We start from the raw sequence: 27928 nt of genomic DNA, 5'->3' as shown, positions 1-27928 counted from the left end.
TCTTACAGATGAGGATAAAAAGATGACAAATATTCCATTACAATGGTAGTTTACAGCTGTTAAATTAAATGGAATATCATTTGCCAGTAAAGACCTGCATCTGTATATATGAATCTTTGCTTGTTAACTTTAGAAACAATTTGCCCAGCATTGAACAGCAAGAAAAACTCTTCATTTACAGGTACTCAGTGACAATAAAAAGGAGAGATTCATTCTTCATCCCAGCAGCTTTTATCCTAAGAGGGCAAAAGGAGGCCAAGTCTGATGCATGTACACCAAGTGCATTCATACCGTTAACGTAAAAGCAGACATCTGAGCCAATGAACGGAGCAGGGCTACCAACTGTGGTGCTTCAGTGTAGACACTACTTATGCTGACAGGAGTGGTTCTCCCATTGCTGTAGTTAATCCATCTCCCAGAGAGGCAAAAGAATTCTATCAACCTAGCACTGTCTACCCCAGGGGCTAGGTCAGCATAGCAATGTCATTCAAGGATGTGGACACAGTAACTCCTCACTTAACATTGTAGTTATGTTCCTGCAAAATGCGACTTTAAGTGAAACGATGTTAAGCACATCCAATTTCCCCATAAGAATGAATGTAAATGGTTGGGGTTAGGTTCCAGGGAAATTTTTTTTGCCATACAGTACAGTACTATAGTTGGGAGGTGCCCCTGCCTTACCCCACACAGGCACAGCCCACTGGCACTGGGGACAGTAAGGCAGGCAAGGAAGCTAAATGTGCTGTAAGCTAGGAGAAGCAGGTTGCGCAGCAGCACTTCCCTTACTCTGCAAGCATGGGGGGGGGCTCAACCCTCGGCCCGCCCACTCCACCCCTTCCCTCCAAGCCCCCCCTCCCCCTTTACTCTGCAGGCTATGTCCTCGCTCCTCCCCCCTCCCCGCAGCAATCAGCTGGTTTGTGCATGGAGTCCTTGCTCCTCCCCCCTTCCCTCCTGAACATTGCAAGCCAGCTGATTGCTGCGGACAGGAGGCGGGGGAAGGCGCTGATCTGTGGGGTCTGCAGGCGGGCAGGAGGCGCTGTGGGGGGTGTGTGTAGGGGAGCTGATGGGGGGCTGCCAGCTGTGGACAAAGCATGCAGCACACAACGTTATAGCGAAGCATTGCACAACTTTAAATGGACCGTGTTCTGTAATTGAGTAGGGATGTAAGCTGAAAACAACGTTAAGCGAGGAGTTACTGTATTTCACACCCCTGATCTATGCCGATGCATAGATGGACCAGTCTAGAGCATAAGGAAGAAAAAACCATCCTACCAAGGCTTGAAATGCTACCACGCACACGCCTGCTAGAGCGGGGCACAGCGTCCCAGCCACTGCCCCACAACCCAAGCATTGGTTCTGGAATTACCCCCACGCTGCTACCCCTAGACCCTGCTCAGGCGGGGTCAGAGAGGTAAGGCCCCGGCACTCCGCTCCCACCCCCAGAAATCCCCCCGTCGCTGGTGGAGGAAAAGGTGCCCATTACCCCACAGCTCTGATAGCCCCTGGGAGGCCCCTGCCCTTCCCCTGCTTCAGTTATATGCCCCCGCCCCGCCAGACCAAGGCGGCGGGGTGAACGCAGTGAGTCGGTTGCTTCGCAGTTTCTCCGCTGCCCCGGGGGGCGCCGCCAGCGCTACGACCCGAGCAGGACGCGACCCGCAACTCGTTGGCCAGCCCAACAGCAGGGCCCGGGGCCGCCTGCCCGCAGGCTCAGGCGGAAAGACGGCCCGGCCTCCCCGTCCCGCGGACAGTACCCAGCCCCTGCCGCCCAGTGCGCGCCTCACTTCCCTACCTCACTGCCACAGCCCGCTTCCGCGTTCCGGAGTCCCGAAGAGGAGGGGCCTTGCTGCAGCCAATCAAAACCGTCAGCTGCCGAACGCCGACACAGTCGTGACCTCCTAGCCCCACCCCCTGTGGCGGCCACCTCCAATCAGCGCGCGCAGTGACTTCAATGATGTCTATCAGTCACGTACCGGCACTTCCCTGACCAACCAGGAGAAAGCTAAGCACCGTCCCTTCCGGCTCCGCCCCCTCGCTCCCGGAAGTGTGATGTGGCTGGAAGCGGGGAGCTATGGTAAGCACGGAGGGTGCTTGTCCGTCTTGCTGTCCGCGCGCGGCTGAGCCCCCCTCCTTTCCTGCCCCTCTCCCCTAGGCTATGCGGGGCTCCGACCGCAGGAGCTCGCGGCCGGCGGGTCTTTGCGAGTGACGCGCTCGGCTTGTGGCGCCTGCCCGGGGCCCCCTCCCACTTCAGCAGCCGAGCTGGAGGCTCAGTCTCGTGGCCGGGGCGGCCGCGCTGTAGGCGGGGGGCGGCTGCTCCTCACCCCTCCCTGTTCGGCGCGCGGAGCATCCCGCGAGCCTGTCCCGGTTCGGTCGCCAACGCCTGGTTTGAAAAATTAGCTAAGAGCGTGCCGGTGACGTCATTCAGCAACCCAGACAGGAGCAGGGGAAGGACGGGCGAAATCTGTCCCTGGCCCCCTTAACTAGCACGTGATGTATGTCAGATTCTGTGGTTCTCACCCAAGAGCCTCAACTCTGACCCATGGCCTGGCGTCTTAGGCATTTATACCTTGGCTTTATTTCTTTAAAGGGCTAAATATACTTAACCCACTTTTCCTATTTGTCAGCTGGCAGTTTGATTCTTGATACACACCAGTGACTGATGTTTCTTGAAAATAATGAGGGTAGTTAGAAAAGAATGATTATATATCATTGGACTTACACGTGAGGCTAATCAATAAGTGTTATTAATTACTTCTGATTCAGAAGGATTTTTTGTGTTTACATTTTGAGAATATGGGCATAAATATTAGTATTTATTTTGGGGTCAGAGTTAAGGTTGTTACAGTTTGATAAAATATTCATTTCTGTGCTGGATAAGGATAAGATGTTTGTGAACAGTGTAAGATTAATGATATAATTACTTCTTTCCTTGCTTTTAAGCGTTTGATGTTAATGTGAGTTACGTAAGAAAGTAATTCATCAAAATAAATCTTCATGCTTATGATGCCTTCTGAGTTACTGAAGTACAAGTTGACTAGTCTCATCTTCGTGAGTTTTTGTCAGGCTGTAGTTCCTGACCGTGATAAGGTATCGCTTTCTGTCCGCAGCCCTGCTTTATGGTTCAACAGAACCTGTATCCTGCTTTAAAAAAGGGGGGTAAAAGATCTAAAGAGGGTTTCCAGCCTGTGGATCATGACCCCAGTAAAGAGCCACTAGTAGTTGCTTGTGTAAGCATTCCTTGGCAGATCTTTCTGATGAGCTGTGTCTTGTAGGCAGAGTGCGTAAAGTGTCAGACAAGGCAGTTATCTGCCTGATGTGTTGCATGGTCTCTGAAAATACACGGACACTATGGAGGATGAGCATAAGTAAAGTTTTCCCTTTTCACCAGAAGCCTGGGAGAGCTATAGAACTTTGGTGTCTCTATGACTTTTCCAATGGCACTTTGAAGGATTTGAGGATGTAGGATCATAGGAGGAAAAAAACTGAAAATTCCTGCCTAAAACATAAACTAAGATACCACATTGATCAAGGAGTCATTTAATTAGTTAAATTTGGCTCTTTAAGTGCAAAATTGGAGAACAATCTGGGGGTCTATGTCTACCATGAGATAAATTTTTCTGAAAAAGCAATAGAAATCCAAGTAAGGGCATGTTCTGCATAGAGCAACTACCTAGAAAAACAGTGTTCTGACCAATGAAACATACTGCTCTGAAAAAGTTGGGCTAGGTGTTCCAAGGAGCCTAAAGGAAACTGGGGGGCTTACTTTATGTGATTTCCTCATGCTTCACAACAAAGGAAAGGGATTGGGGGCAGTTCAGGCAGGTGATAAGAACTGCAAATCACCGGGAGCCCTAGACTCTTAACGGGAAATCAGGCTCCATTGTGGCAGATCCTAGGACTATTAAATAGGAAGCTGGCCCTTCTGTGGTGCTTACCTCTGGTAGCATGACTGTGAAGAACTATGCTATTGCCTGTTGCTCATCTGTGAAGATCATCCTGTTGAGCTAGAAGAAATGGGCCAAGTTTCGTGTTAGCGTGATGAGCATTATCTTCCTCCTGTCTTTAACTGCTGCGGGATAGCGGGGAGGTGCTGGAGCTTTTCCCCAGAGCTGCAGCCTTTTCCAACTGCTTGTGTGTATGGAGAACCATGTACCGTACATACATTAAAGGTTCACGCGTGTGTTTACTCGCTGAAGCCATGCCTCATGGTCTACACTGCTATTTATGCCCATGCTACAGGGGTGAGAAGCGCACATACATTGCCCATTGCCGTAAGGAATGTGCAGTATAGACATACCCTTAGTGTGAACTGGGGAGAGTAGAATGGTCAGAACCACTTACATTCTACAATTCTGTCAAATTTTGCCACAAAACTGTACAGCCCAGAAACTAAGATGTTGGTAAAAGCCAAAAATTAAGTTTCTAACTTTTGTGATTGGGGGTGGAGGAAGACATTGCAAATATGATTTTGAGTTTAAACTTAATTCATTATGGTCTTCCTGAAACTGCAGATATCTTTAAACAGTAGTTCTGTGAAGTGTGAACTGCTCCCATCCATCTCAGTATTACTTTTGACTTTGAAGTCTTATTAATGATTGCCTTTTAAATGCCAACATTAACTTTTTAGCAGAAGCAGTCAGATAACGTGCTTGATCATCGTTACTGGCTGCAGTGATAAATGTAGATGTGGGGGGCCGCAGGTCGGCTGCTGACTTGAGTTGCTGATGTGGGAATCTTGGGGTTCAAACCCACCAAAAAATTTCAAATTTCTACCCTGTTCACAACAGGGGCGTGAAAGAAGAGGGGGCATCCTATTCCATTGTCAGATGTCTCACCTGCCTCTTAGGTGCTAAAAATCCAAACCACCAAATCTTCCCAGTGCTTCTACCTGACAACTTCTACATTGCAGCCATATATTGTCGATACAAAAAACTGTTGTAAACTGAAAACCTCTAAGTTTGGATGCAGTGTAGAATCAATGCAGTTTTAGAATAAATAACACAAGTCTCCAGCTTCTCAGCTGTGCCAGGGTGATTGTTGCTGCTCTTGGGATCAGGATAATGCAGGTATTTTGATACACCTTTATGCTCCCCAATCCCCAGGGCTGCTAGAGGCTATTCTGGCACTCAGCCTGTTTTGTTGGATCCTCAGGGCTGCTCTAAATTTCACACATGTACAGTGGTTCCACAGGGCTATTCCAAGAATTGTCAAAGCACAGCACAGTTTGGCCATGTCCCCAGCTGTGCTTCATAGGAGTTCCTTTATGCTAGGGGAATCCCTAACCAGATGTTGAATCTGCTTTGTGCTGATGGTGCTGTGCAAATCAGGCGGGGATGTAGGCAGGATCAAGTCCAAGGAATTCCATACTTGTTTTCATGGAAATACTGAACTTACTCATTTTCATATGTTCAGTAAATATCTCACATTTTTAAAATTTAAGCTGCTGCAAAACGTCCAGTTTGCCACAGAATTGTGCACAACTCTGGTTTAAAAATCAAGGGCCTTAACACAGAATAGGCAAGGCTTTGTCTGTGGCACTTGGTGCACATTGTAGTCTTTAATTCTGGGACGTTCCCCCTTCCTCCAGGGATGTGGTGAGAAGGTTTTAATCAGTGGCAAGTGTGAAAGTCATCATTATTTGCCTGCGGTCATAAAAGTGGTGTGTATTTCTGAAATTGGGGTATATTTAATATTTATGCAACTTGTGATGAATTCAAAAGTAGCCGTAGTTTTGGAAAATACTGACACAATTCTTTGGAGCTATCTGTTTTACACAATCACTGGATCAGATGTTTACCAGTTTTTTTCATAACTTCTTGGGCCAATATGGTTCATCCTGACAAGAACATTTTATTATTTTCATGTTTCACATGTTAAAGGAAATGTCTTTAATATTTAAGAAGAACTAGATGCCATAATGTAAGGTAAATATTATTCATCCTTCATTTATTAAAATAGAAAGTTACTTAACATAATTCTTGGGGAATGTAAATCATTTGTTCGTTTTAAAAATGTGAAGCACACCTAAAATTACTTTTGGCTTAATAGTTAGGCTGTGTGTTGGTGAAATGGAAGAAAGATCTCTTTACATTATCCAAATTTATTGCCATAGTGAAGTTTTCCTGTGTAGTTCTCTTTACACTTAACAAAAGTTCAGCATCATGTTAATAGAAATTATCATTATACCATTATTCAATTTCTGATTAGTTGTAGAATATAATAATTGTGTTTGGGTCTGCATTATGTAATCTTGTAGATGACTATCTTCCAGGGGAATGCAGAGAGCCAGAAGATTTGAGTACTTTGCTATTGAGTTATGGAGCAAATCTCTGATCTATTCCTGGTTCTCAACTGTAAATTTGTCAAGATAGCAAAATTTTCACCATAGTCCTTTTCTTTGAGAGCCAAGTTTATCAAATATCTAGTGTTAATACAGTGATTTTCCACTATGTCAGCATGCGGGTAAATATCGAGTATAACCAAGCAATGTCTACTCCTGGGGGAATTTTGCATCACTGCACGGGACCAGAATTCATGGCCCCCGCAGATTTCTTTGCTTCCCCGCAGACAAATGACTTCTAACAGGGAAGCAAAGGGAAGCCACAAGAGCGATCATGCACCCCTCCCTGGCAGTGCAGACAGGTCAGTTTGGGTGCCCCGAGCAGCCAGTAGAGACATAAATCACCTCCGGGCGGAGTAGGGGGCGGGCTGGTCAGTCGTGTGTGTGAGAGAAAGAGAAACTCTGTCCCTCTTGCTTGCTGTTGCCGCACGTTCAGCCTGGAAGGGTAGAGTTTTGGGGTGTTTCTGAGGAGGTAGGTGCAGAGCAGACTCTGTTCCCTCAGGCAGAACAGAATGTAGTAGCCTGCCTGCTTAGTGAATTATTCCTATTGTTCTTATAGTGAATTCCCCCGGGGGTATAAAACAGTTGTAAAAATTTTAAGGCTCCTTTACATTGCCAGAGTGGTGTAAAAGAGCCTTATTGTAAAGGACATCGTGGCCTTATAAATGCTTATGGTGCTTTAGTGATTAGAACTGGTCTAAATTTTTGGACTGAAAAAATTTCCTATATAAATGTCCTCCATGAACTGTGTGCTACTGACGTTTCTGGAGATGGTCAGTAGCCAATATAAATTGTGAGTTTGAGTCCCCAGCCCTCACTTGTTCTTTGGTTGCGTATGAGGTAACACTGAGTGTATGTACATATATTTGCCGACTAATAACTAGAAGTAAAGGGTCAATACTAGCTACATTAGACGGGGAGGCGGGTTTTGGGGATTTCCTCCAGTGCTCCCCACTCCCATTCTCTATCCATTGTATTGTAGTTTAAATAAATTACCGAAATAATTGAAACCAGCATGATTATATTGCCTTATTTTGACAAATAAAATATGCTGAATTTTGCAGAATTTTAAAATACTGTATGCAGAATTTTTAATTTTTTCATTTATAATTCCCTGGGAGTAAATGCCATTTTAATCTTGACCTTTTTAAGAATTTTAGCTATTTCATACAGAGTCATCCTGAAAACGTGTAGTACTTTCTACCATTATACACAAGTCAACCTTTCACTCAAACCATTTTGGATGCTTTATTAGGGTAAGAATATCATAAAGCTATTTTCACATCAATTGTACTCCAGGACAACTTAATTCTGCCACATATCCATGAAGTTTCTGTAACACATTTTGAGTAGAGAGAAGAAACTTGAAGCGATATAACTTGTAAACCTATGTAGCTCAAAATATAAAAAGTGTACCATACTCTGTTGTTGAGGAGTCCTGGATCCAAGAATCTCCATTGATAAACAGCAGTAATACAAAGAAATAATAACAACAACCTGGATTGCCCTACTGAGCTGCAAGAAAAAGGAAAGACAAGATTACTCATCATGGAGTAATATCTCTTTCTTTTCCCAAGGAGAACTTCTGTCTGCTCATATTGCAAAACAATTAGCAGTTTCTTTTTATGAGATTCCCAGGACAGACACAGCAAAGGAGTTGCAGATCAAGATTTAAGTGCATCGGAAGAGTTATTTGGCAATGACTGAACATCCCCTGGCCTAGTGACTGGTTCCAACAAGTACTATTAATCCGTTATTACTAAGAACATCATCTTTGGTTCGAGCCTCAAAAAAAAAAAATAAAAAAAAAAGTCCTGGGAATAGTTCACATTTTATGAGGAAAAAAAATCATGGAAAAATTAGAATAAATTGTATTTGTTATATAATACATGCAGAGTAGTACCAAAGGTATCTTTAAATTTTACTAATATGTCTGGCAACAGAATGTGTTAGATTGATGAATGTAGACATGGAAAAATAAAAGCGCTGCTTAACAAAACGTAGTGAGATATTAGGCTTTCTTTACTGAATTTTTACTTGTTTGCAAGTGTAATACATATTGTACATCTGCTAGCTCTTGGCACTAAAAGAAGAGCTATGAGATTGTGTCTACCGTATATCCAGAATTGATGTGTGAGTGAATAAACATGATGGTAAAGAATTGAAGTGAAGCATAATATTTGATTTGTGACCTTAAGAATCTCATGGAGTTATCTATATTTTTAGTACAAACTGAAGTATTTTACAACCAAAGGCAAGTTTTATAGATTGTCTTATTGATTTAAAATCATGCAGTTATGCTTTAAAACAGGATGTGATGTGCAAGAGATATTGCTCTTAGTTGGCCTGTAAGCATATCAGTTGTTTCCCATGCTGTGTATTTATTATTGTATCTACAGACAATATTATTCCTCCAGTTTTTGTTAGGTTCTTTGAAAATTAAAGCATTTATTATAATCATCCGTCCATTTACATCTCCGCCAGTGCTCAGCAGTCCTGGCCACTTTTATGCTCATGTGAAACATTTACAAGCTTTGTTAGAGGAACAATGCACAGTGCTCTTTAAAAGAAAATCCTTATTCACAATGCGGCAGCAAAGTGTGCTAGCTGCCGTAGTGTTCAAAAACTTTTTTCAAACTTGAACCTCTTTTCAACAGAGGTGTTAGCATAGTTTAGTTCGTTAGTGTGGACAATGGTTTACTAATAGCTTGTCTCCACTTACTGTGGATCAATGCTGCAGCGATCGATCCACTGGGGTCTAGTAAAGACCCGCTAAATCGACTGCCGATCGCTCTCCCGTTGACTACGGTACCTCACCGGAGTGAGAAGCATAAGCTAAGTTGACGGGAGAGACCCAGCATGGTGTAGACATTGCAATAGGTCGATTTAAGGTATGTTGACTCCAGCTACGTTATTCACGTAGCTGGAGTTGCGTAACTTAGGTCGAGTTAGCCCCGTAGTGTAGACCTGCCCTAAATGACCACATAAAATTTACACAAGTAACCAGAATACAAAGTTTGTATGTTAACCCATCGACCCTAATTTCTTAGAAAAGGACTTTTCTCTGAATACTTGAAATATATTAATCCCTTCTCCATTCTTATTTTCCTGTTCTGAAATAGCATGCTTTCCATTCGGCGTTCAAAAAGAAATGGTTAAAGATTAATTATATTTTTAAACAAATTCGGAAAATTATCTTTGGGAGTAAAATACACCAAAAGCAAGGGCATTCAGAACATTGTTAACTTTAGACTAGTTTTCAAATTTATTAATTTCTGCTCCCCAAAAAATCATACTGTCCAATCAGTCTCCGTTCCTTCTCAGAAGGCATATCATATACCCAATGAATATAAATATTTTAAATCAATTAGCAAAATAAGATCATGCTATAATATGTGCTGGATCCATAGTCCCGCTGGAAACATTGTTGCATAGCTGTAACATGACCTCTAACAATGCATTATTATGTGAAAATAGACCTTACTGATGTAACTTTGGGGGAGCTCAGGTGGAGAAAAAATCAATTTGAAATTAGTTGAATTGAATTCCCCTCATATTATTGATCTTTGGGTCATTTCGCACAATATATATATAATGTAATTTATTCTTAATCTTTGTGAAAAAACTGCTGTATGGGAAAGGAAAAAGAAGTTCCTCCAACATGTATTTCAGAGTAGATTAGAGAAATGTAGAATTCGGTGCACATATTTATTCATTATTTCCAGCAGTGATTTTAATAGGGTTTTTTTTATTATTCTCATAATGGGAATAGTTTCTATATATTAATTTCCTGTTAGAGTTTTAGGGGTAAAACATTGGAAGTTTACTGTTATTTTTAAAACTAACTGCTTTTTTCCCCCCTTTCAAAGAGTCACTCTTCCCAATGGAGAGCTCCGAATAATGTGGATCCTTTTTAGCCCCTTCACAAAGGTTCTGTTTATTAAAATTTTATGTGGGTTGATTTCACCTTTTTATGTGATTGAGACTGTAAATTGTACTTCTGAGTCGCACACATTTTACTGTAGATTTTTTTAGGACCATGTGGGTACATTTTAACTGCTGCTGCTGTTTGATTAGATATCTAATATGGGCCAGGAAAAACATCCAATATAAGGTCTAATCACTCAAACAGAAACTGGGATTTATCAGTTTTGTTCAAACAATCACCATCATTCTTCCCTTTTAGCTTTTCTCAAGATAAAATAACAGTATCATAGCATGTGATCCAACACACACACACACGTAAGGTTTCCTTTGTACCCTTTGTCATTTAAGCGTAAGCTTTAACTGTCTTTTTATCACAAAAATGGTCTTATAAAATTTCTGTGCAACAATCCATTTTTGTAGTTATGTCTGTTTAAGCAAATTGTTGGTAGTTTGACAAGTCATAGTAATTTGGGGGAAAATTTGCTTGATGGCACTGCAGTGGCCTCTCATTGACAGAGGACGAAACTGTGAGACTGACCCCTTAACTCATAGGGTAAAAGTCAATACATAATTCCCATTGACTTCAGTAGGGCCAGATTTCACCCCTACTTCCGAAGAGTGAACATTGAACGTTTTCTTGAAATAATGTTGTTACTCTACCCATTAGGGTGCTGCTTACAATGGAGAAGCATTCACAGCAAGTTACAGCAAAAGAACCTCTGTGTTAGTGTTGAGGCCTAAGGTGTACCATGTTAAGCTGGTCTGAATATAAATTCTGCAATAAGATCCTCTGATTCTGCAGCATTCGTGTGGAAATTTTCCATCAACTTCCAAAAAATTTATAAAAATTAGATTTTCATTAAATTAAATATGATTGAGTAATTCCATCCACAGAGTACCCCCCGTGTTGTTTATTTTGCTAGTGCAAAAATCTGACTTTAATATCTCCACCTTTTCAGTTTTTTATATGCCACAGTATTTTGTATTGATAACGCACAACTACATTGTAAAAGTCAGGGAATTAGGAGGTTTTGGTATCTGGGGAGGTCTGGGAGGCAACTGATTCAGCTTCACCAGAGGTAACAATAATTGGAACATTAGAGTAGATGGGGCTCCCAGCAGATAACACCATCTTATCTATCTTGATGTACACCTTCCTTTAGTGCAATGGTGGGCAACCTGCAGCCCATCAGGGTAATCTACTGGCAGGCCACCGGACAGTTTGTTTACATTTGCACGGCCGCCTGCAGCTCCCATTGGCAGAGATTTGCCATTCCCAGCCAATGGGAGCTTTTTCTAGTTCAGCTGAGGCAGCTGGTGCATCAGGATCCCTTGTTCTGTCTTGGGGTTTTGATGTGCCCCAGTGTCCTCAGGGCTGGCTGCCATGGTGTTTACATAAGGACTCTGATATGAATATATTTGAAACCTTTAAATTACAATGTATTTTATCTTAACTATTGTATATATTCATCTGAGTATCTCTAATGTCTCACTCAGTAGTGTGGCACCTGACTGCAAACAGATTTGCCTAAAGCAGGCAATCAGAAAGATTTTCTTTCTGTATGTTTTCCTTGTGTGGTATGCTGCGGTATGCTATGGATTTCTTAACTATTATTGTATTACTTGATATGTTCAGGGAAGTAATGCTAGGCCATTTTTCTGGCTATCGTTTTGGGAAAATTACTTCAAAGACAGCTGTCTTGCATGTGGCTCATAAAAGGTTAAGATATTTGGTCATTTTGATTTCCAAGGAAAGCATTCTACAGCTGTGGGCCAACCATTGGAAAAACCCTTGCTCTTGCAAATTTCACCTAAAGCATTAACAGCCTCATTGCCCTAGATGATGTGATAACAGTCCACAAACATTTAGAGACAATCACAAGGAGAGAGGAATAATTTAGCGTAGTACCAGAGAGTATAGATACTGGGGCCCTCTCTGTATTGTGAATTTGCTCCGATTCCTGTAAATGCTTACCAGCCACAGATGTACAAAACCCAAGCACAGACAAGGAAAGCCACAGTGTGCACTGGTTGAGCTTTTCCTTGTTTAAAATCAGGATAAGCTCTACCAGACCAAATTCCTTGTCTACCAATGCAGGTGTATCCATGGCTCGCCATCAGTTAGGACTGTGCCTTCAATCCTGCATTGTAGACAAGGCCTAGGAGTAATGTTACAGCACCAGTTCTTCCCTTCTGAGTTTCCTTTATAATGGAACACAAGCTCATGTGACCCTATATAAGCCAGTTACTAGCACGTGAAGTTTTAAAGGTAGGGCAGTATTTTAGGTCACATGACCCCAATTCAGCCAATTAGATTTAGTAATCCCAACATATATGTAATAAATGCAATATTAAAAATATATAGTTAAGCTATTTGGAAAAGGAATCCCAAGTAATATGTGTTTTGTTATAGTAGTTTTTAATTATACCAATGTCAGCACTTGTATTTAAAATTCCCTTTTCTATTAGTTTGACTTAGCCATAAAAATTCCTTCAGAGCTGAAACCTGAAACTCCAGGGATGAATTTTCATTTCCAGTTTTTAAGAAGAGTTATGACTTTTTAAAATTGTACAGTAATGTTTTTAAAATGTACGTATTTGTCATTTTAAGCCATGTATGTATTTATAACTCAAAGCCTTTTTTAAAATGGAATTTTTGTAGTATTTAATCATATTAGTGCTTTAAGCTATTAACATGGGGAACAATTTTAAAAGTTCCACAGCTGAGGCCTCAGTATGAGCTACGTCACCTCTTCATTGATTATTGGCAATTAAAATGCTATGAGCAATATAAATGTAAACTAGGATAAATTGTGGACAATGAACCAAATCTGAATACCCGAGTTTGATGCATAGGGATTTCACAGGGGCTGAAGGAAGGAATTCCTCCTTCCAAACTGTAGAGCATCAACTGAGCCACGCTGCTGGAATCTCTCCCCTAAACATGTGAATGATTAGTACGTACCTGAGGATGCACCTAGCTTGACCTAAAAAGCTATTCTGTGGAGAATCACAGGTAACCTCTCACAGCGCTGTGCCTTGGCTTTCAGATTTTTGCTTTCTGCTGAATCCTGGTCCTTCTACTCTTGCAGGGTCAAGATTAGCTTTAGTGTTCATTTGTGGTAGCCTTAATAATAATACAGTCTGTAGCAAGGACTAACTGTTTATCACGATTGGGGGAAATGATAAATGGCAAAAATGTCAAGTTTCAGAATTTAATAAAAAAATTAATTGTTGGACAAGATTTCTTCTACTCTACATTTTTAAAATGTGTTTCTCCACATAGTTTTCATTCTGAACTTCTAAATCATGTTTCAGCCCTGTCAGTTTTTTTGGGTGTGGTACAGTTTTTCCTATTGTTATTTTTGTACAGATTTTATAGATACTGTCAAATCCCTATCTACTTATGATACCTAAAACCTCAACAAATTATCATAAAAGTTTATTGACTTCTTTTTTAATCATTTCATTTGTAACCATAAAACTCCCCTGCCTTGCTCTCTAGCTAAGTCACTGTTGTACAATATGAACATTTTTTTCATTTCACTTAGTTCAGAAGGGTTTGATTCCTGATCTCTTTCTCCCTTAGCCAGGTAGAGATGAGAATTGAGCAGCGGTAGAACATGTATGTCTTTGCATACTCCTGGGGGAGTTCTGCTCATGTACAGAATTCATGTCCCCTGCAGATTTTTCTCCCCCTGCAGAATAATACATTCTGCTGGGGAGGCATTGCAATTACAATTTTCGCCCACCAGGGACTGATATGGCGCCAGAAGAGAGGGCAGCCAACTCAAGGTTGGAGCAGCCAGCCAGGGAGAGGGAGGGAAAGAGGCTGCCTTCCTCACAGCGCCCTGCCTGCAGGGCCAGGTGAGGAGGCACGGGATATGTAGGGGAAGGATGGATAGAACAGGCTACATGTTGTTGCTGGGGGTCACATAGACAGTGGTTCAGAAGGGCTAGTGGTGGGAGGACAGACTGGGGTGGGGGCACAGGAGCTAGTGGAGGGCAGGTTTGAACCAGGGGCTGAATGGGTGTGGGGGTGCATGGAAACATGGCGATGGAGGAGAGGGTGCAAAGACACATGGGGACAGGGACAGATGTGCCTGACTGAATGAGAGAGGCTGGGGTCAGCCAGGGTCTGCATGGGGAGACTCCTCAACTCCCTAACCATCCTTCCACTGCCAAAAAAACCTCTCTTTCATACTCCTCCAGCCCATACCCAACAACCTGCCAGGTTCACTCCCAGGCTTCCACCCAGCAATTACTTCCCTCTCCCTCAACTCCTCCTTTACCCCTTACTCCCTAAATCCTTTGCACTGCTTCTGAGAGGTGCAGGAAATATTTTTCTGTAGTGTTGTTTAAATGAATTATTGCTCAAAGTTGTGTATTAATATGCCTTGTAAGGAATCTATTTGTCAAAAAACATTTCCTGAATCTTTTCTGCTGTCTGTACTGTTACAGACATACTTGCTGACAGGTATTTTGAAATAAATTACCAAAATAATTGAAACTGGTGTGAGTATATTGTTATTTTGAAAATTAAGATATGCCATATGTTACAGAATTTTAAAATATTGTGCGCAGAATTTATCATTTTTCGGCACAGAATTACGCCAGGAGTACTTGTGGCAGTGGAAAGAAAGTGCCATGGCAGTTCTTGACCCCTAAGGCCTTTTTAATAGTAGCACTGATGAGATCTTAATGAATCCCATCCAGTTCTCTGCTAGAAGATTGTGTGTCTTCATGTTGCAGTCTCAATAACTGTTGAGTACATACAGATACAGTATTAACTAGTCTTTTATAATGAAGCCTCCTGGGTCCAACAGGAGGAAAAACAGGTATTCAGACTGCAATCTTTCAGGGACCTAAAACCCCAGAAGGAAGGAAAAACTTAATTTTACTTGTTTTGTCCTTTCTGGAGTTGAGAATAAATAAGAATTTAGAGCATAAAGAAAATAAGGCAATTAGCAGTTGTCTAATATACTTCCGATAATTATCTTCAGTGAAACAGCATATGCTATTGAGTTAATCCAAATACCAGCTGAGCAATATTAAGAAGGAAGCAATAAAACTACAGTCTCAGATAGGTGAAACATTTGCACATTGTAAAAAGAAGTTAAATAATTTGAATCTGACACTATGAATCACAAGCAAGAGGCTGACTAACGTCTTTTTAGAAAATGTAACTTCCTGTGAGCCCACTACAAAGAAAAATGCACCACAGAGGTTGCTAGTGTTTTATTAATTGAAACATAGTGGCTTGGCACTTACAGCAAATTAGCATCAGTATAGATAATGTGCTTGCTAATGGAAATATAGAAAGTCATAACTGAAGGTTTGTTTTCCCTGCATAGCATCTGCAGTTTCATAAAGGGTGCTATATATCTCATGCCAGCAATGGTAATCACAGTCTCTGGTTTGTGAATAGATAACACAATGTCCAGACAACATAAATTAAGTGCACAAGATGAATTTGCTGTGTCTTATCAATGTAAGTCAGACTAATAAACTTGGTAATTTTATATTTCATTGTTTGTTTGTTTTTTTAACCTATAGTAAATGGTTTTAAAATAAATATTTCCCAGAGACAAGAACAGATTCTCAAGAATCATTCCGGGTTCTTATGGCCTTTAGGCAGTTAATTAAAATCCCGACCAAGTGTTAGATGTTTACATCCCAGTATCTTAATTAAAATACTGTGCCTTATTTGTGCAATATTTACTATACAATGAATTCCTTGAGACATGTTGTTTATATGAAGGCCACCTTTTGAGTTTCAGAGAAAAACATAATTTGAAAATGGTAACTGATTAACACTGATATGGCTTTAAAAGACCACAACTGAGTAATGCTTTTAGTTTATTTTATGGGTTTTTTTAAATGATTGGATTAATGTAAATTAATTATATCTATTCTGCAGAAGATCTTTTGTAGGTAGACTGCTGATCTTGATAAAATAATATATGAAAATTTTAATGGCTGAATGGTTCTGTTTTTCTTAGTGGCAAATCCCTATTTTGATGCCCCTCCACATAATTTGTGTCTTTTATTCTGGGGCTATCACTGCTTTAATTGTCAGTCTTTTCCCCCTCTTTCATCACCTACTGATGCAAATCACAGTTTCATTTACTTTTTGGCTGAGAGAGGACAGTATCTGTGTTCTTTAAATCTGAGGATGCAATTTAGGGGTTTCTCTGAATCAGCTTGGAAACAGGTGTTGGAGCAAAAAAGTAAAGTACACCCGTCCCCCACACCATACCAAATGAGTGTGAATAAATGCTGAGTTAGGAACTAAAAATCTTGACATCACTTAGGCATTGTACATTGCATATGGCTGATACAATCCCAGTGAACCAGACTTGTTTAGAAGAGCACTCATTTTTTAAATGAGTATTGTCTCCTTGCTCTCTGTTTTGTGTGTGTGTGTCTGTGTGTGTTTAGAAGAGGTAGTGGGAGACTTTGAAATGGCATGTAATGCAAAAGTGTAATTGTTTTTTTTAACTTTCTTTTTTAGTCTGCGATCTTCAACTTTCAGAGCCTACTGACAGTAATCTTGCTGCTTATATGTACCTGTGCTTATATCAGATCCTTGGCTCCCAGCTTACTGGACAAAAATAAAACTGGGTATGTTATTAAGTCTAGTTGCTTCTAAAAAAGTTTTGTAGATTGTCTGCTCACTTTGTAATGAACTGCGTATATCATTTGTGTTTTCACACAAGATGTTTAAGAGAGATTGAAATTTTGGTACTAGGCATTTAAATAATCTTTACATACTTCAGAATGTAAGTCAACAACAGTGTTGTAGTTTGCTCATCCTTACAGAAGATTTTTCTCATCTTAAAATTAAAAATGCTGCTGACATAAACGGGTATCTCCTAAAATGAAGAGGATGAAATGGCATTTGCAAGTGACCATGGAATTTTATAGTCGAGATTTTTATTATATAAAACAAACCCCAGCAAATCTTGCTGGTAGAACGATTCTGTAGATTTTTAGCTTTCTGCCTGAACAGGTGCTTATTAACTTCAACTCTCAGAAATTCGCTATAGAAAAAAACCTATTTGGTCATCTACCAATTTTTCTACTTCCATTTATTCTCACAGATGTGCATGTATTATGTCTGTATGGTTTTTAAGGTGGGGATGGAAAGAAAGGGGGAGAACCTTTTATTATAGTTCTTTTAAATTAAGTCTTTGAGGGTACAACTATGAAGGAAAATAGTACCACAGATAGTTAAACATTTAACTAGGAATTCAGATTAAAATGAATTTTCAAAATATTTTTAGAAATATCGAACAAAGCCTCATTATCTCCATAGAAGTGAGTAGTCTCATCATGCTGTTTTAATATTTTTCAACGATAAGGAACTTGCCTTAGAACCAGTGTTGCCTCTAAGCTGCGCACCTGCATGGCTGTACAAGAGTCACACACTTGATTAGTAGAGCCACGCACATCCGGCGACTTATGTTCAGGTGCCCTTCCCCTGTTGCTGTTCGGCTGCGCTGCTCCTGCCCTCTGCCTTGGAGCCCTTGGCCAGCTGCTCCCAGGACCCTCCTGCTGCTGTGCAGAGGGGGAGGGGCGCTGATGTCAGGGTGTCCCCCTCCCCCACCCATGTACCCCATCTCTGCAGAGCAGGGGTGGGGGGACAGGGCTTGGGAGTTAGAGCCGCTGGCAGCCGCTGCACTCTGAATGAGCCTTCACACTGGTGAGGTGCGGCTGTGCTTAAAGAGACAGTGCATGGTCTTTCATGCACTTCCCCAGCAGCCCCCACACACACGCACACTGCCCCTCCCCCCCTCTCTCTCTCTCTCACACACAGTCTCTGTCTTGCATGCACGCGCACACATACTGTCTCACGCGCGCACACAGTCTGTGTGTCACACACACACACACACACACCCCTTCCAACACAAACTTGTGTTGTTGTTACTTCTTGGTACTTCCTGCAATGCACCTATATTCTCTGTAGTTTTATTCTTGCAAAGTGCTGTTATTTTTGTTTTTTGGCTGGTCTATGCATTTCATCATTTTATTTCTCTCTTATGCTTAAATTTAATTCTTTGAGTAGTGAGTTCAAAAATGCCTAACCTGTCCTGGCTGGAGTAATTATCCCTATGGTAACTTTTAAAAATATATATATTATGTCTAGGTTTTTTGTTTCTTCTGGTGGCACATATCCGCACATTACCTCGATATTGGTGCACATAACAAAATTCACTCCGCACAAGGATGGAAAAAATTAGAGGGAACATTGCTTAGAATAACTTTAGAAATTTCCTACTCTCCAAACATACAATTGGATTTTGCTGTTTTTGTCCTCCTTTGACTGCCAACATGGTATTGTCCACTTTGAGTCTTAAAGTCTGGTTCTATTCTGGAAAATGACAGTTTGAAAAGGGCACTAACCTATTCAACAAATTTTCTCCATCTGTGTACTCAAAGTCATATCAGTATTTATATTAGTATTTATTACTTATTTCTGTTAATATTGCTGGGCCAACCGTTGTGGGAAAATGAGCTGGATTCTGTTCTGGTTGCTTCTCAACAGAATGGTAAATGAGGTACCAATTGCTGGGCTAAATTCTGTCCTCGTTTACACACGTGCAACCCCATTCATCAATTATGTTTGAGCCAGGAAGAGTAGAGCTTGATATTTAGATCCCATATTGAGTTTGCAGGGCTGTCATTTAAAAATACCATCTTTTTGCTTGAAAGTACAGCCAATTTGATCTGGAAGCTTTTGAGAACAATAACTATATATTATCCTGCTGTTTCTACATTTACTTTTCAGAACAGACCATTTTTTAACTAATTCTTTACTAAGAGAATTGTATTTGTAAAATCCTTAAGAATGATTTACTCTGCAGTGCATCCGATGAAGTGAGCTATAGCTCACGAAAGCTTATGCTCAAATAAATTTGTTAGTCTCTAAGGTGCCACAAGTTGTCCTTTTCTTATCACACTGGGGTTTTCTTTTAACTTGTACTTGAATGTCTATATCAGAAGATGCACTAGCCTTTTCCATTTATCTGTCCTTACACAAGAAAATCATACCATTACCATTGAGATGAGGGATTTTTCTTGACATTAATTCAGAAGAGAAGACAGGAAGATTTACTGAAAGATTTTATTTTTTATCTGAGTTTCTGCTAATGGAGGATAAGACAATAGTCAATGAGGTGAACACAGTAAAAAGTTAGAATATTTATTTTACTGATTAAAATTCTAGTGCTGTTTTTGGCATGTAATACTTCCTTTAATCTGGAGCTACTATGTTTACTCTTGAAGCAAATCTCTCTCAAGTACAATAGAACTGTCTTTATACCCCAGGAATGTTTTCAAAGGGTGCTGTCACAGTGGATGACTTAAGCATTTGATCTGTAGGGTTATATTTACATAGATGTTGGAAGTGCCATTTTATTTTTGTTATATAAAATATTGAATACTTTGTACTAGAAAATGAAATGTCATTGCTTCCAGGCCAACACTTAGTTTCCTGAAAGTTAGATATTTACAAAGAACTAATATACTGTAAAACCCCGGTCCCTTAGTGCTAGAATATTCCATGCTTAGTTGGGAACGTCTAGACATACTGGATAAAATGAATTCTAGTGATATTTCATCTTACCACAGAAAAGTATGTACCTCATTATGCCTGCTCCAAATTAGGACCAGCAAAGTAATACTATTTCCTGTTCACTACTCTTTAGAAATGATCAACAGTAATATTTATTAGCTACATTTCTGTACTAAGAAAGAAAATTTGCATATGTTGAGTGTCTGTTACTTTAAATACAATCTCATCTTTGATGGATGGGAGATGATACAGCAAAGTGATATAATATACCCCCATAGCCTTTAAGAAGCCCCTTGTATTTGCTGCTGGCTTTTCTCTTTGCCAAAATAGTATTGAACTGTATCTAGCTACAGCCTCAAAACAAACTTTTTAAAACCTTTTCTTACTCTGAAGTATTTTGAGTAGTCCCATGTGCTATATCCTTCCTGTACAACGGTCTTTCTGATATCATTTGGGATGATGGGATGGAAAAAATTCCATTTATCACCCACTTCAGGAGTTTTAAGCCTCTGAAAATGAAGCAATTTGTTTTCATCTGCAAACTTTTTAATAACAAACAGCTCTGTCATTTCAATTGAATACAGTACATTCTTCCCCTCAAGTCATCAGTTTTAAGTGATATCTTACTTGCGGTGCCAAAGCTTTTAAATTGTGTGTCACCTATACTCTGCCAGTCTTCTGAACATGACTCTGGACATATTGTTAAATCACAGTTCAGTAAAGAAGTAAAGGAAAAGCCTGTAAAAGGCTTAACTTAAAGGAACCCTGTCAAGGTAAAATTTGGCCCCATATCTAGATTTTCAGAAAAGTTTTTGGAAAACACCACCAATAGTAATGCTTCCATGATTAATTAATTTCCAACGAAAACTGATTTGTTTAAATGTAAACTTTCCTCTCTTGTGTTTGCAACACAAAATGTGTAGCATTGTTACATATGAACCTCAGAAAGATACTTTCTCTACTTTTATTGCCTAACCTGAGAGGAATGCAGAGTAAAGAAATAAATAGTGAAAACAATTAGATATCAAAAAACCATTAGGAGATGGTTATGTGAGCAAATACCGTGTAAGTTTCCTGTAACAGGTTGGCAGAGCACCACTTCTACCCTGGCACTTTGTTGGCAGAGACTGCCATTTGTGTTGGTGTTTTGGGAGGGCAAGCAAAGGATGAGTTGATCAAATTAAACATTTGAAGTCTTCAGAGGTGAAAAGTTAGTGCTCTAATGCACTGTTTCCTTATGGAGAAAAAACTTAAATAGTAAATCATGCATCAAATGTCATTTAAATTATTTTTAAATTATCATATTAAATGTAGAACTTTAACAACTTTTTATATATCTATACAGATTATTGGGCATATTCTGGAAGTGTGCCAGGATTGGTAAGTGTGTTTTTTCTCCTTGGCTCTGATAGCTAGCTCAAACTTTTTCCATAATATACAATATTGTTACAGTGATTATAGCTGTATGTAAACATGAAAAATATACACTCATATATCAGCTTAAAAATGCAGGATGGTATGAGATCCTGTCGGATTTTGCAGGACTGGTTTTGTAATTGCAGGTTTCTCTAGTGCTAAGTGGACTTGTTACTGAGTGCTTATTAATTGTTAAATTTACAAAATCCTTTGGACTAGGCCTTATTAATTCCTTATATTACATATTATTATTTTTTATTTATAATAAATGTGTGCAAAAATTACCTATATTGTTAAGAGTTATTGCCCATTAGAAATTCTAACTGTAAATGTCTGGCTTTGGGCAGTAATTTCTCATAATAAAGGGACCTGGAATTTTTCATGTAGTAAAGTTCTATTTCATCATAAATAATCTTTTTCATTCCCCTTCTTGGTTAGCTTCTCTACTCTTTTCAGCTATTCTTGAAAAGCCATTGGTGCCAAATGGCAAGTATAAAGAGCTTGGTCAGCTGTTTTTATGACCTAGAGGGAAATTTCCACTTTAATTGAAGTCATAATTAATTTAGCCTTCCATGATGCCAGTTGTGGTTAACTTTATATTTCAAATGTCTTTTGGGGAAATGGTACAGCTCAGTGGCAGTTCTGTGTGGGTGTGCTAAGTAAAGAACAATCAGGTATACTTTTCTTCTGTGAATAAAGTGTTTAAAAGAAAAATGAAATGCTAAAGTTTAGATTGTACAATATGCATATAGCCAACATATACTTATTTGTGTAGTTCTTGCTAGTTGCCACTCAAGCTTAAATGAAAACTAATTGTTCCCATTTTTCTTTGTCTAGTTATTTAAATGGTAAGACGTATTTCTCACTATAAACAAAGTGCTGGTGTTGTCTATCTTGCCTAAATGAAAGGTCAATTGTGATACTGACATCAGGGAACTCAGTGTCGGAGACTGCAAACAATTTTCTTTTCTAATTCAACACAGTGGAACACTTGCAATCAAAACTTGAATCATTAAAATATTTGGTTGAAATATTTTTCTGCAGCCCAGTGTCTTCCACAGTTCTGAACCTGTGGATTGCTCTCCTCTCTCTGCAGCTCATGGAGGTGGAACAGTGTCTTGGTGTCGTTCAGTCGGGCCACACCCAGTTTGCTCCTACTTGCTGCAGTTTCTCTGCCTCCACAGCAGCAGACAGTGGTGATTTCTTTTTGCTCCCACCCTTACTCCTATTTTAATGTCTCTGCCCTGTTTTTTGGGCAATGGGGAGCAGTGTTCTCCCACCTTGACGTTCCTGGGTTGGTTAACCTGTTGGGGTATAACCCTTCCTGAGCCTCCACTGCAACATCTACCTGCAGGCTCTTCTTTGCCTGATAGGCATGGCAGAACAGCCAAGAAATCACCAGGTCAAATCCAAGCATTGCTCTATATATGAGGCAGCTTTCCCATGCTCAGCAGATGGCGAGTTGTGCTCAGCCTGGACCCAGCCTTCATCCTTACCTCCATTAGGTTGTGGGGCTCCGAGTCAGCAGACAGGTGGAGTCTCCTACCCACCAGGGCATCCACAACTCTAACGAAACAAAAATGGACTAGGAACCCCAGCACAGAGCAGGGAGAGGCTCCAAAAGCAAGGAGGATCTGGACCACTCAATTCAGGGGGTAACTCCTAAGAGTCCCGTGCAGTACAAAGAAGTTAGGTTTGTGGGGCCGCCAGTTCCTTCCCTCCCTTTAAGTTTTAAAGTGGATCTTGAGTGCCCTTGACAAAGAAGCAGAGCTTCTAATCAGTCTCCCTCCCTTCCAAGCAGATCAGGAGGGCTCTGACAACAAATTCCCCCCTTGCTGTGGGAATGGGACCCAGTGTGGGAGGATTTTGAGACAGACCTCTCGAGAGGTCACCAGGGCTTTATGGAAGCCAAGCTGTCAAAGGCCTCACCAAAGTAACAGCAGAGCGTCTGCGCTCCCAATGTGCGCTAAAAAGCTTTAAAAAAAAATGTAAAAGGTTAAAATTCTCCTTCTCCTCTGACGAAGGTGAGATTTCTGAGTCTGATACCTGAACAGACCACTGAGGATAAGCCTCAGTAAATTCCTCCCTTGAGGCTGCAATACCTCTTCAGTCTTCCTTTGAGGAATAAGCCTAATAAGAGCAAGTTTGGGGAAAACAAAAGTGACCTCAGACTCTATAATATTCAAGAACCAAAGGGCTCTATTGCTGAGACACTGAAGGTTGATGCCATTGTAGCATCCCTCACTAGGGATATGGTTATCCCCTCAGAAGAGGAATCCTATCCTAAGGAACCCACGGATTGAAAGATGGAGTCCACTCTCAAAAAAGGGCTCTGAAGCCGCCTCCTCCACCCTCTGAGCCTCCCTGGCAGTTAGCTGTTTTTGCAGGAGTATCTATTTCCTGGCTGGAAGATCTCAAAGCCCTTAATGAGAGAGATCATCCTGACTTTTGCTCCACTTTAAAGAAAGTTTCCCTAGCAACAGCATTTGTAGCTGATGCCTCAATAGGTGCAGTGAGGTTCTTAGCCCAAGCCACAACTTTCACCTCAGTAGCCAGGCATCACCTATGGCTGTGTCCCTGGAAGGTAGATACGTGTTCTAAGTAGGCCTGGTGGTTGGCCAGGTTTACAGGCTTCTTCCTGTTTGGCAAAAAGCTGGATAAGGTGTTGGCTGACAATACAGCAAAATCCAAACGGTGTCCCCCTTCCCCACTAAGGACTCTCAGAATAGAATATAGACAGTGCTTCAGAGAGAGCCACTCTTTTCGCTCCTCTTCCTCTAGAGGTACCAGAAAAGGGACAACAGATTCCCCAAGGAAAAACAGTAGAATCGAGATCCAAAGGGAAAGTCCAGAGGGACCTGGCACCCTAATACACTTTATGACAAAGGTCACATAGGCTTCTGCCTAATGCTGAAGCGAGGCAGGATTTTCCATTTCCTAGAGAAATAGTTTTCATTGACCACAGACAAGTGGGTCAGGGAAATAGTGAGCCAGGGATATTCCTTCAGGCTGAGTCAACACCCCATCCATTCTTCATCCAGTCACCCATTTCCAACAACCCCTAAAACACAGTCTGATCCAGAACAAAATATCTCATCTTCCAGATATGGGAGAGATAGTCAGTGTTCCCTCAAAAGAAAGTTTCTCCAGGTTCTACTCCATTGCCTTCATTGTACAGAAGTGCATGAGGGATATCAGGAAGTATTCTCAACCTCAGAAGGCTCAATAAGTAGATGAAGAAAATTAAATTTTGGATGGAGACCTTGACCTCTACTGAGACATACCTGTCTCAGGAGGACTTCTTCATTTCAGTATATCTAGTAGACACATATCTCTATATCCCCATCAGACTGCAATCACAGACTTCTGAGGCTTGCCTATGGCAGGAAACATTATCAGTTTCAGACATTCCTGTTTGGCCTCACACGGCCCCCAGGTTTTTTTAACAAAGAGTTTGGTGGTGATAACATCCAGACTCAGGTTTCACACAACTCACCTGTTTCCTTTCCTGGATGACATCCTGATCAGAGCTCCATTGCAGTCAGCAGCACACAGGGCCATGTCTCAGACATTGAATATCCTCCATGCACACAGCTTCATCTTCAGTGCCAAGAAAATTCTCTGATTCTATCCAGGAATTTATTTTCTTATGCCAAAGCTGCAGAGCCTATCATACACTATGCCTCCAACTGCAAGGGACTCCTGATGTTGTGCATAGGGATCACTTCATCAACACAATCACCCATCAGGAGTTTCATGCCTTCATACTAAAGATGTGGGACCACTCCCCAGAGCACATGAAAGATAAAGAATGGTTACGACACAGATGTGCATCTATCTGTATGTACAGTGTGGGCTCAGACATTGGTTTTTTGGTCTCATGCAAGATTTTATATTTCTTTTGTCTGAGAAAAATAGGTTAATAAAACATTTCAGCACGTTCACTGAGTGGTTTGGTTTGGTTTGATTTCCTTCCCTTGGATTATGTTTCCTGACATGGTAGGTTGCATCTTGGCATTTCTGCTGTTCACCCCCTGCCCTCTTATATGACGTCATGACATACTCAGTGTAGGAAAATGGCTTTGGAGATGTTTATATACTATTCTTATCAAATAAAATGTTAGAAGACATGCACAAATACTTCTACCAAAATGACAGGTTTCAGAGTAGCAGCCGTGTTAGTCTGTATCTGCAAAAAGAAAAGGAGTACTTGTGGCATCTTAGAGACTAACAAATTTATTTGAGCATAAGCTTTCGTGAGCTACAGCTCACTTCATCGGATGCATGTAGTGGAAAATACAGTGGGGAGATTTTATATACACAGAGAACATGAAACAATTGGTGTTAACCATACACACTGTAACAAGAGTGATCAGGTAAGGTGAGCTATTACCAGCGGGGCGGAGGGGGGACTTTTGTAGTGAAAATCACTGTGGGCCATTTCTAGCACTTGACAAGAACATATGAGGAACGGGGGGGGCGACGGGGAGGATAAACATGAGGAAATAGCTTTACTTTGTGTAAAGACACATTGACTCCCAGTCTGTATTCAAGCCTAAGTTAATTGTATCCAGTTTGCAAATTAATTCCAATTCAGCAGTCTCTCACTGGAGTCTGTTTTTGAAGTTTTTTTGTTGAAGAATTGCCACTTTTAGGTCTGTAATCGAGTGACCAAAGAGATTGAAGTGTTCTCCAACTGGTTTTTGAATGTTATAACTCTTGATGTCTGATTTGTGTTCATTTATTCTTTTATGTAGAGACTGTCCAGTTTGGCCAAAGTACATGGCAGAGGGGCATTGCTGGCACATGATGGCATATCACATTGGTAGATGTGCAGGTGAACGAGCCTCTGATAGTGTGGCTGATGTGATTAGGCCCAATGATGATGTCCCCTGAATAGATATGTGAACACAGTTGGCAACGGGCTTTGTTGCAAGGATAGGTTCCTGGGTTAGTGTTTTTGTTGTGTGCTGTGTGGTTTACTGGGTTTACAACAACCCAGGAAAGAGTCTGTGGGTGGAGGCCCTGGGGCAGAGCAGTAACTAGGAATTTTGGCACCTGGGGCAAGAACGCATATTTGCATCCCCTACCAGAGGCAATGCATGGGCGAGGGAGGCACATGGGGTCACTCTACTCACTTTTTTTTGGTTGCAGCCCCCCAACCCAGACAGATTGGGCGGCCTGCTGAGGTGAGTCAGGGGGTGTAGGTGGTGCTCCCTTCCTGAATCCCACTGTCCTACGCTGCCTGGTGTCACTGCCCCGAGCCCTGACGCACTCGGCCTGCTCTGGTTACAGCATGCCCTAGGGGTGGTTTCAGTCAGATCCTGCCCCATGGGGCGAGACGGGCAGTTTGAGTCCTGCCTGGCGTTCACCCCACAGTGGCGGCTCCTGCAGTTCTTGTGCTGTGGGGCTGGCGGGGCTTGGCTCTCTGCTGTGGGCCTTGCAACCTTCAGGCTTGCAGCGCTGCTCAGTTTTGGCCCTGCCCCCCTGACTGGACCAAATGTGTGAGAGTGGAGTTGTGACCTGGCTCATGGGGTTGCAGTGCCACTCACTCAAATTTGGCCTACCCAGATTCCTGGCAACATGATGACTGGGCCAAACCTGAATGGTGCTGGGACACCAGAGGTTGCAGTGCCTGGACCAGGGAGGTGAGCCCAGCCAGCCCTGTGGGACCAGGAGCTGCCACATGGCCCTTTGAAACGTTCTGACGACCCAATTTTTGGGTCCCGACCCACAGGTTGAGCAACGCTGATGTAGAGGGTGTAATGGGAGGGAGCATGGCCAAGCACTGATGAGCTACATCTGTTCTCAACGGCTATAGAGCAGCTCAACGGCTATAGGGAGCTGCTTTAAGCTAAACTGTGCTGGGACAGAGCTAGGCAGAGATTTGGGGAACCATAACTGGCTTCTTGCTGACCACCTCTCTGTTTTGCCAAGTGGACTTTGGATGCAGCAGCAAATCTGCCTCTATCTTTTACTTATAATTTTCCCCTTCTCCATCCTCTCTTCCACCTTCCTTCAACATCCTAAAGTAGCTACATTCACATCCTTACAATTCTTTCAACTGTTGAATATAATTTTCTATTTTACTAATTTAAACAGGATTGTACTCATTGTATCATACATTATATATCAATATATTCTATTAAGCCAGAACCAGTTAGATATAATGTCTGCCTGCTCCTGTGGTGACATCTGGTCAGTAATTCACTTTAATTCTTTCCACCAGGTGAACGGAAGAGTCCATATGTAGCTGTGTGCTGTATAGTGATGGCTTTCAGCATTCTGTTCGCACAGTAGCAACTGAAGAATGTCAAGAATATCTTGCTATCAAGCTAGTGGCTTAACGGACTTTGGGCAGCAAAAAAGATAAAAAGCATATTCTAACCCCTCTGTCTCTTTGTTGCGTGTATTGGATGGGCCATACTTTTGGCAAGCGTTTCCTTTTTTATTTTTTATTTTTGTGAGTGGACCATGGTGTACAGTTTAACAAAATGTAATTCTGGAATTGAAGACCTGTATTTTGATTATGTAACGTTAATTTAGTAGTATTGATACTGATGTGTTAAATTCTGCAAAAGTCATTGACATGCATTGTATATTGGATTTCAAAGTGGTTATTTTTAAGCCATGCAGTTGAAAACAAAGTTAATAAATATACATCAGTTTGA

General features: G+C 41.2%; 2 protein-coding genes across 9 annotated transcripts in view; one reads left to right on the top strand and one right to left on the bottom strand.

Annotated features, from left to right (window-relative positions):
* The window catches only part of XRCC4 (X-ray repair cross complementing 4), a 275050-nt gene extending 272671 nt beyond the window's left edge, over nt 1-2379 (bottom strand). For 4 of the 7 annotated variants that reach the window (XM_043546371.1, XM_007066436.4, XM_037903187.2 and 1 more), the window contains exon 1: nt 1790-1936. The gene's annotated coding sequence lies outside the window, so the exon portion shown is untranslated. Of the gene's footprint in view, nt 1-1789; nt 1938-1970 lie in introns of those variants that run through there. The other 3 variants (XM_043546372.1, XM_043546369.1, XM_043546368.1) reach the window with 3 other exon arrangements.
* TMEM167A (transmembrane protein 167A) lies at nt 1917-27928 on the top strand. 2 transcript variants are annotated; one of them, XM_027828740.3, is made up of 4 exons: nt 1917-2071; nt 16779-16888; nt 21187-21221; nt 27487-27928. In XM_027828740.3, exons 1-4 carry the CDS (start codon nt 2069-2071, stop codon nt 27555-27557), a joined length of 219 nt encoding a protein of 72 aa, XP_027684541.1. In that variant the 5' UTR covers nt 1917-2068; the 3' UTR covers nt 27558-27928. The 2 variants fall into 2 exon arrangements, with proteins under 2 accessions (XP_027684541.1, XP_043402311.1); XM_043546376.1 differs by lacking the exon at nt 1917-2071 and adding an exon at nt 15717-15755.

The sequence above is a fragment of the Chelonia mydas genome, chromosome 5 (assembly GCF_015237465.2).
Source record: "Chelonia mydas isolate rCheMyd1 chromosome 5, rCheMyd1.pri.v2, whole genome shotgun sequence".
Classification (NCBI taxonomy): domain Eukaryota; kingdom Metazoa; phylum Chordata; order Testudines; family Cheloniidae; genus Chelonia; species Chelonia mydas.
The sequence above is the reverse complement of the archived record's forward strand: the minus strand, read 5'-3'. Positions and strand labels throughout refer to the sequence as shown.

Bases quoted from the DNA above. Each gene is read 5' to 3' on its own strand.
- TMEM167A (XM_043546376.1), top strand. From the start codon at position 15,732: ATGAATTTGCTGTGTCTTATCAAT. The intron at 16,889-21,186 runs GTATGTTATTAA...ATATCTATACAG, and splicing joins CTGGACAAAAATAAAACTGG to ATTATTGGGCATATTCTGGA. The intron at 21,222-27,486 runs GTAAGTGTGTTT...TCTTTCCACCAG, and splicing joins CTGGAAGTGTGCCAGGATTG to GTGAACGGAAGAGTCCATAT.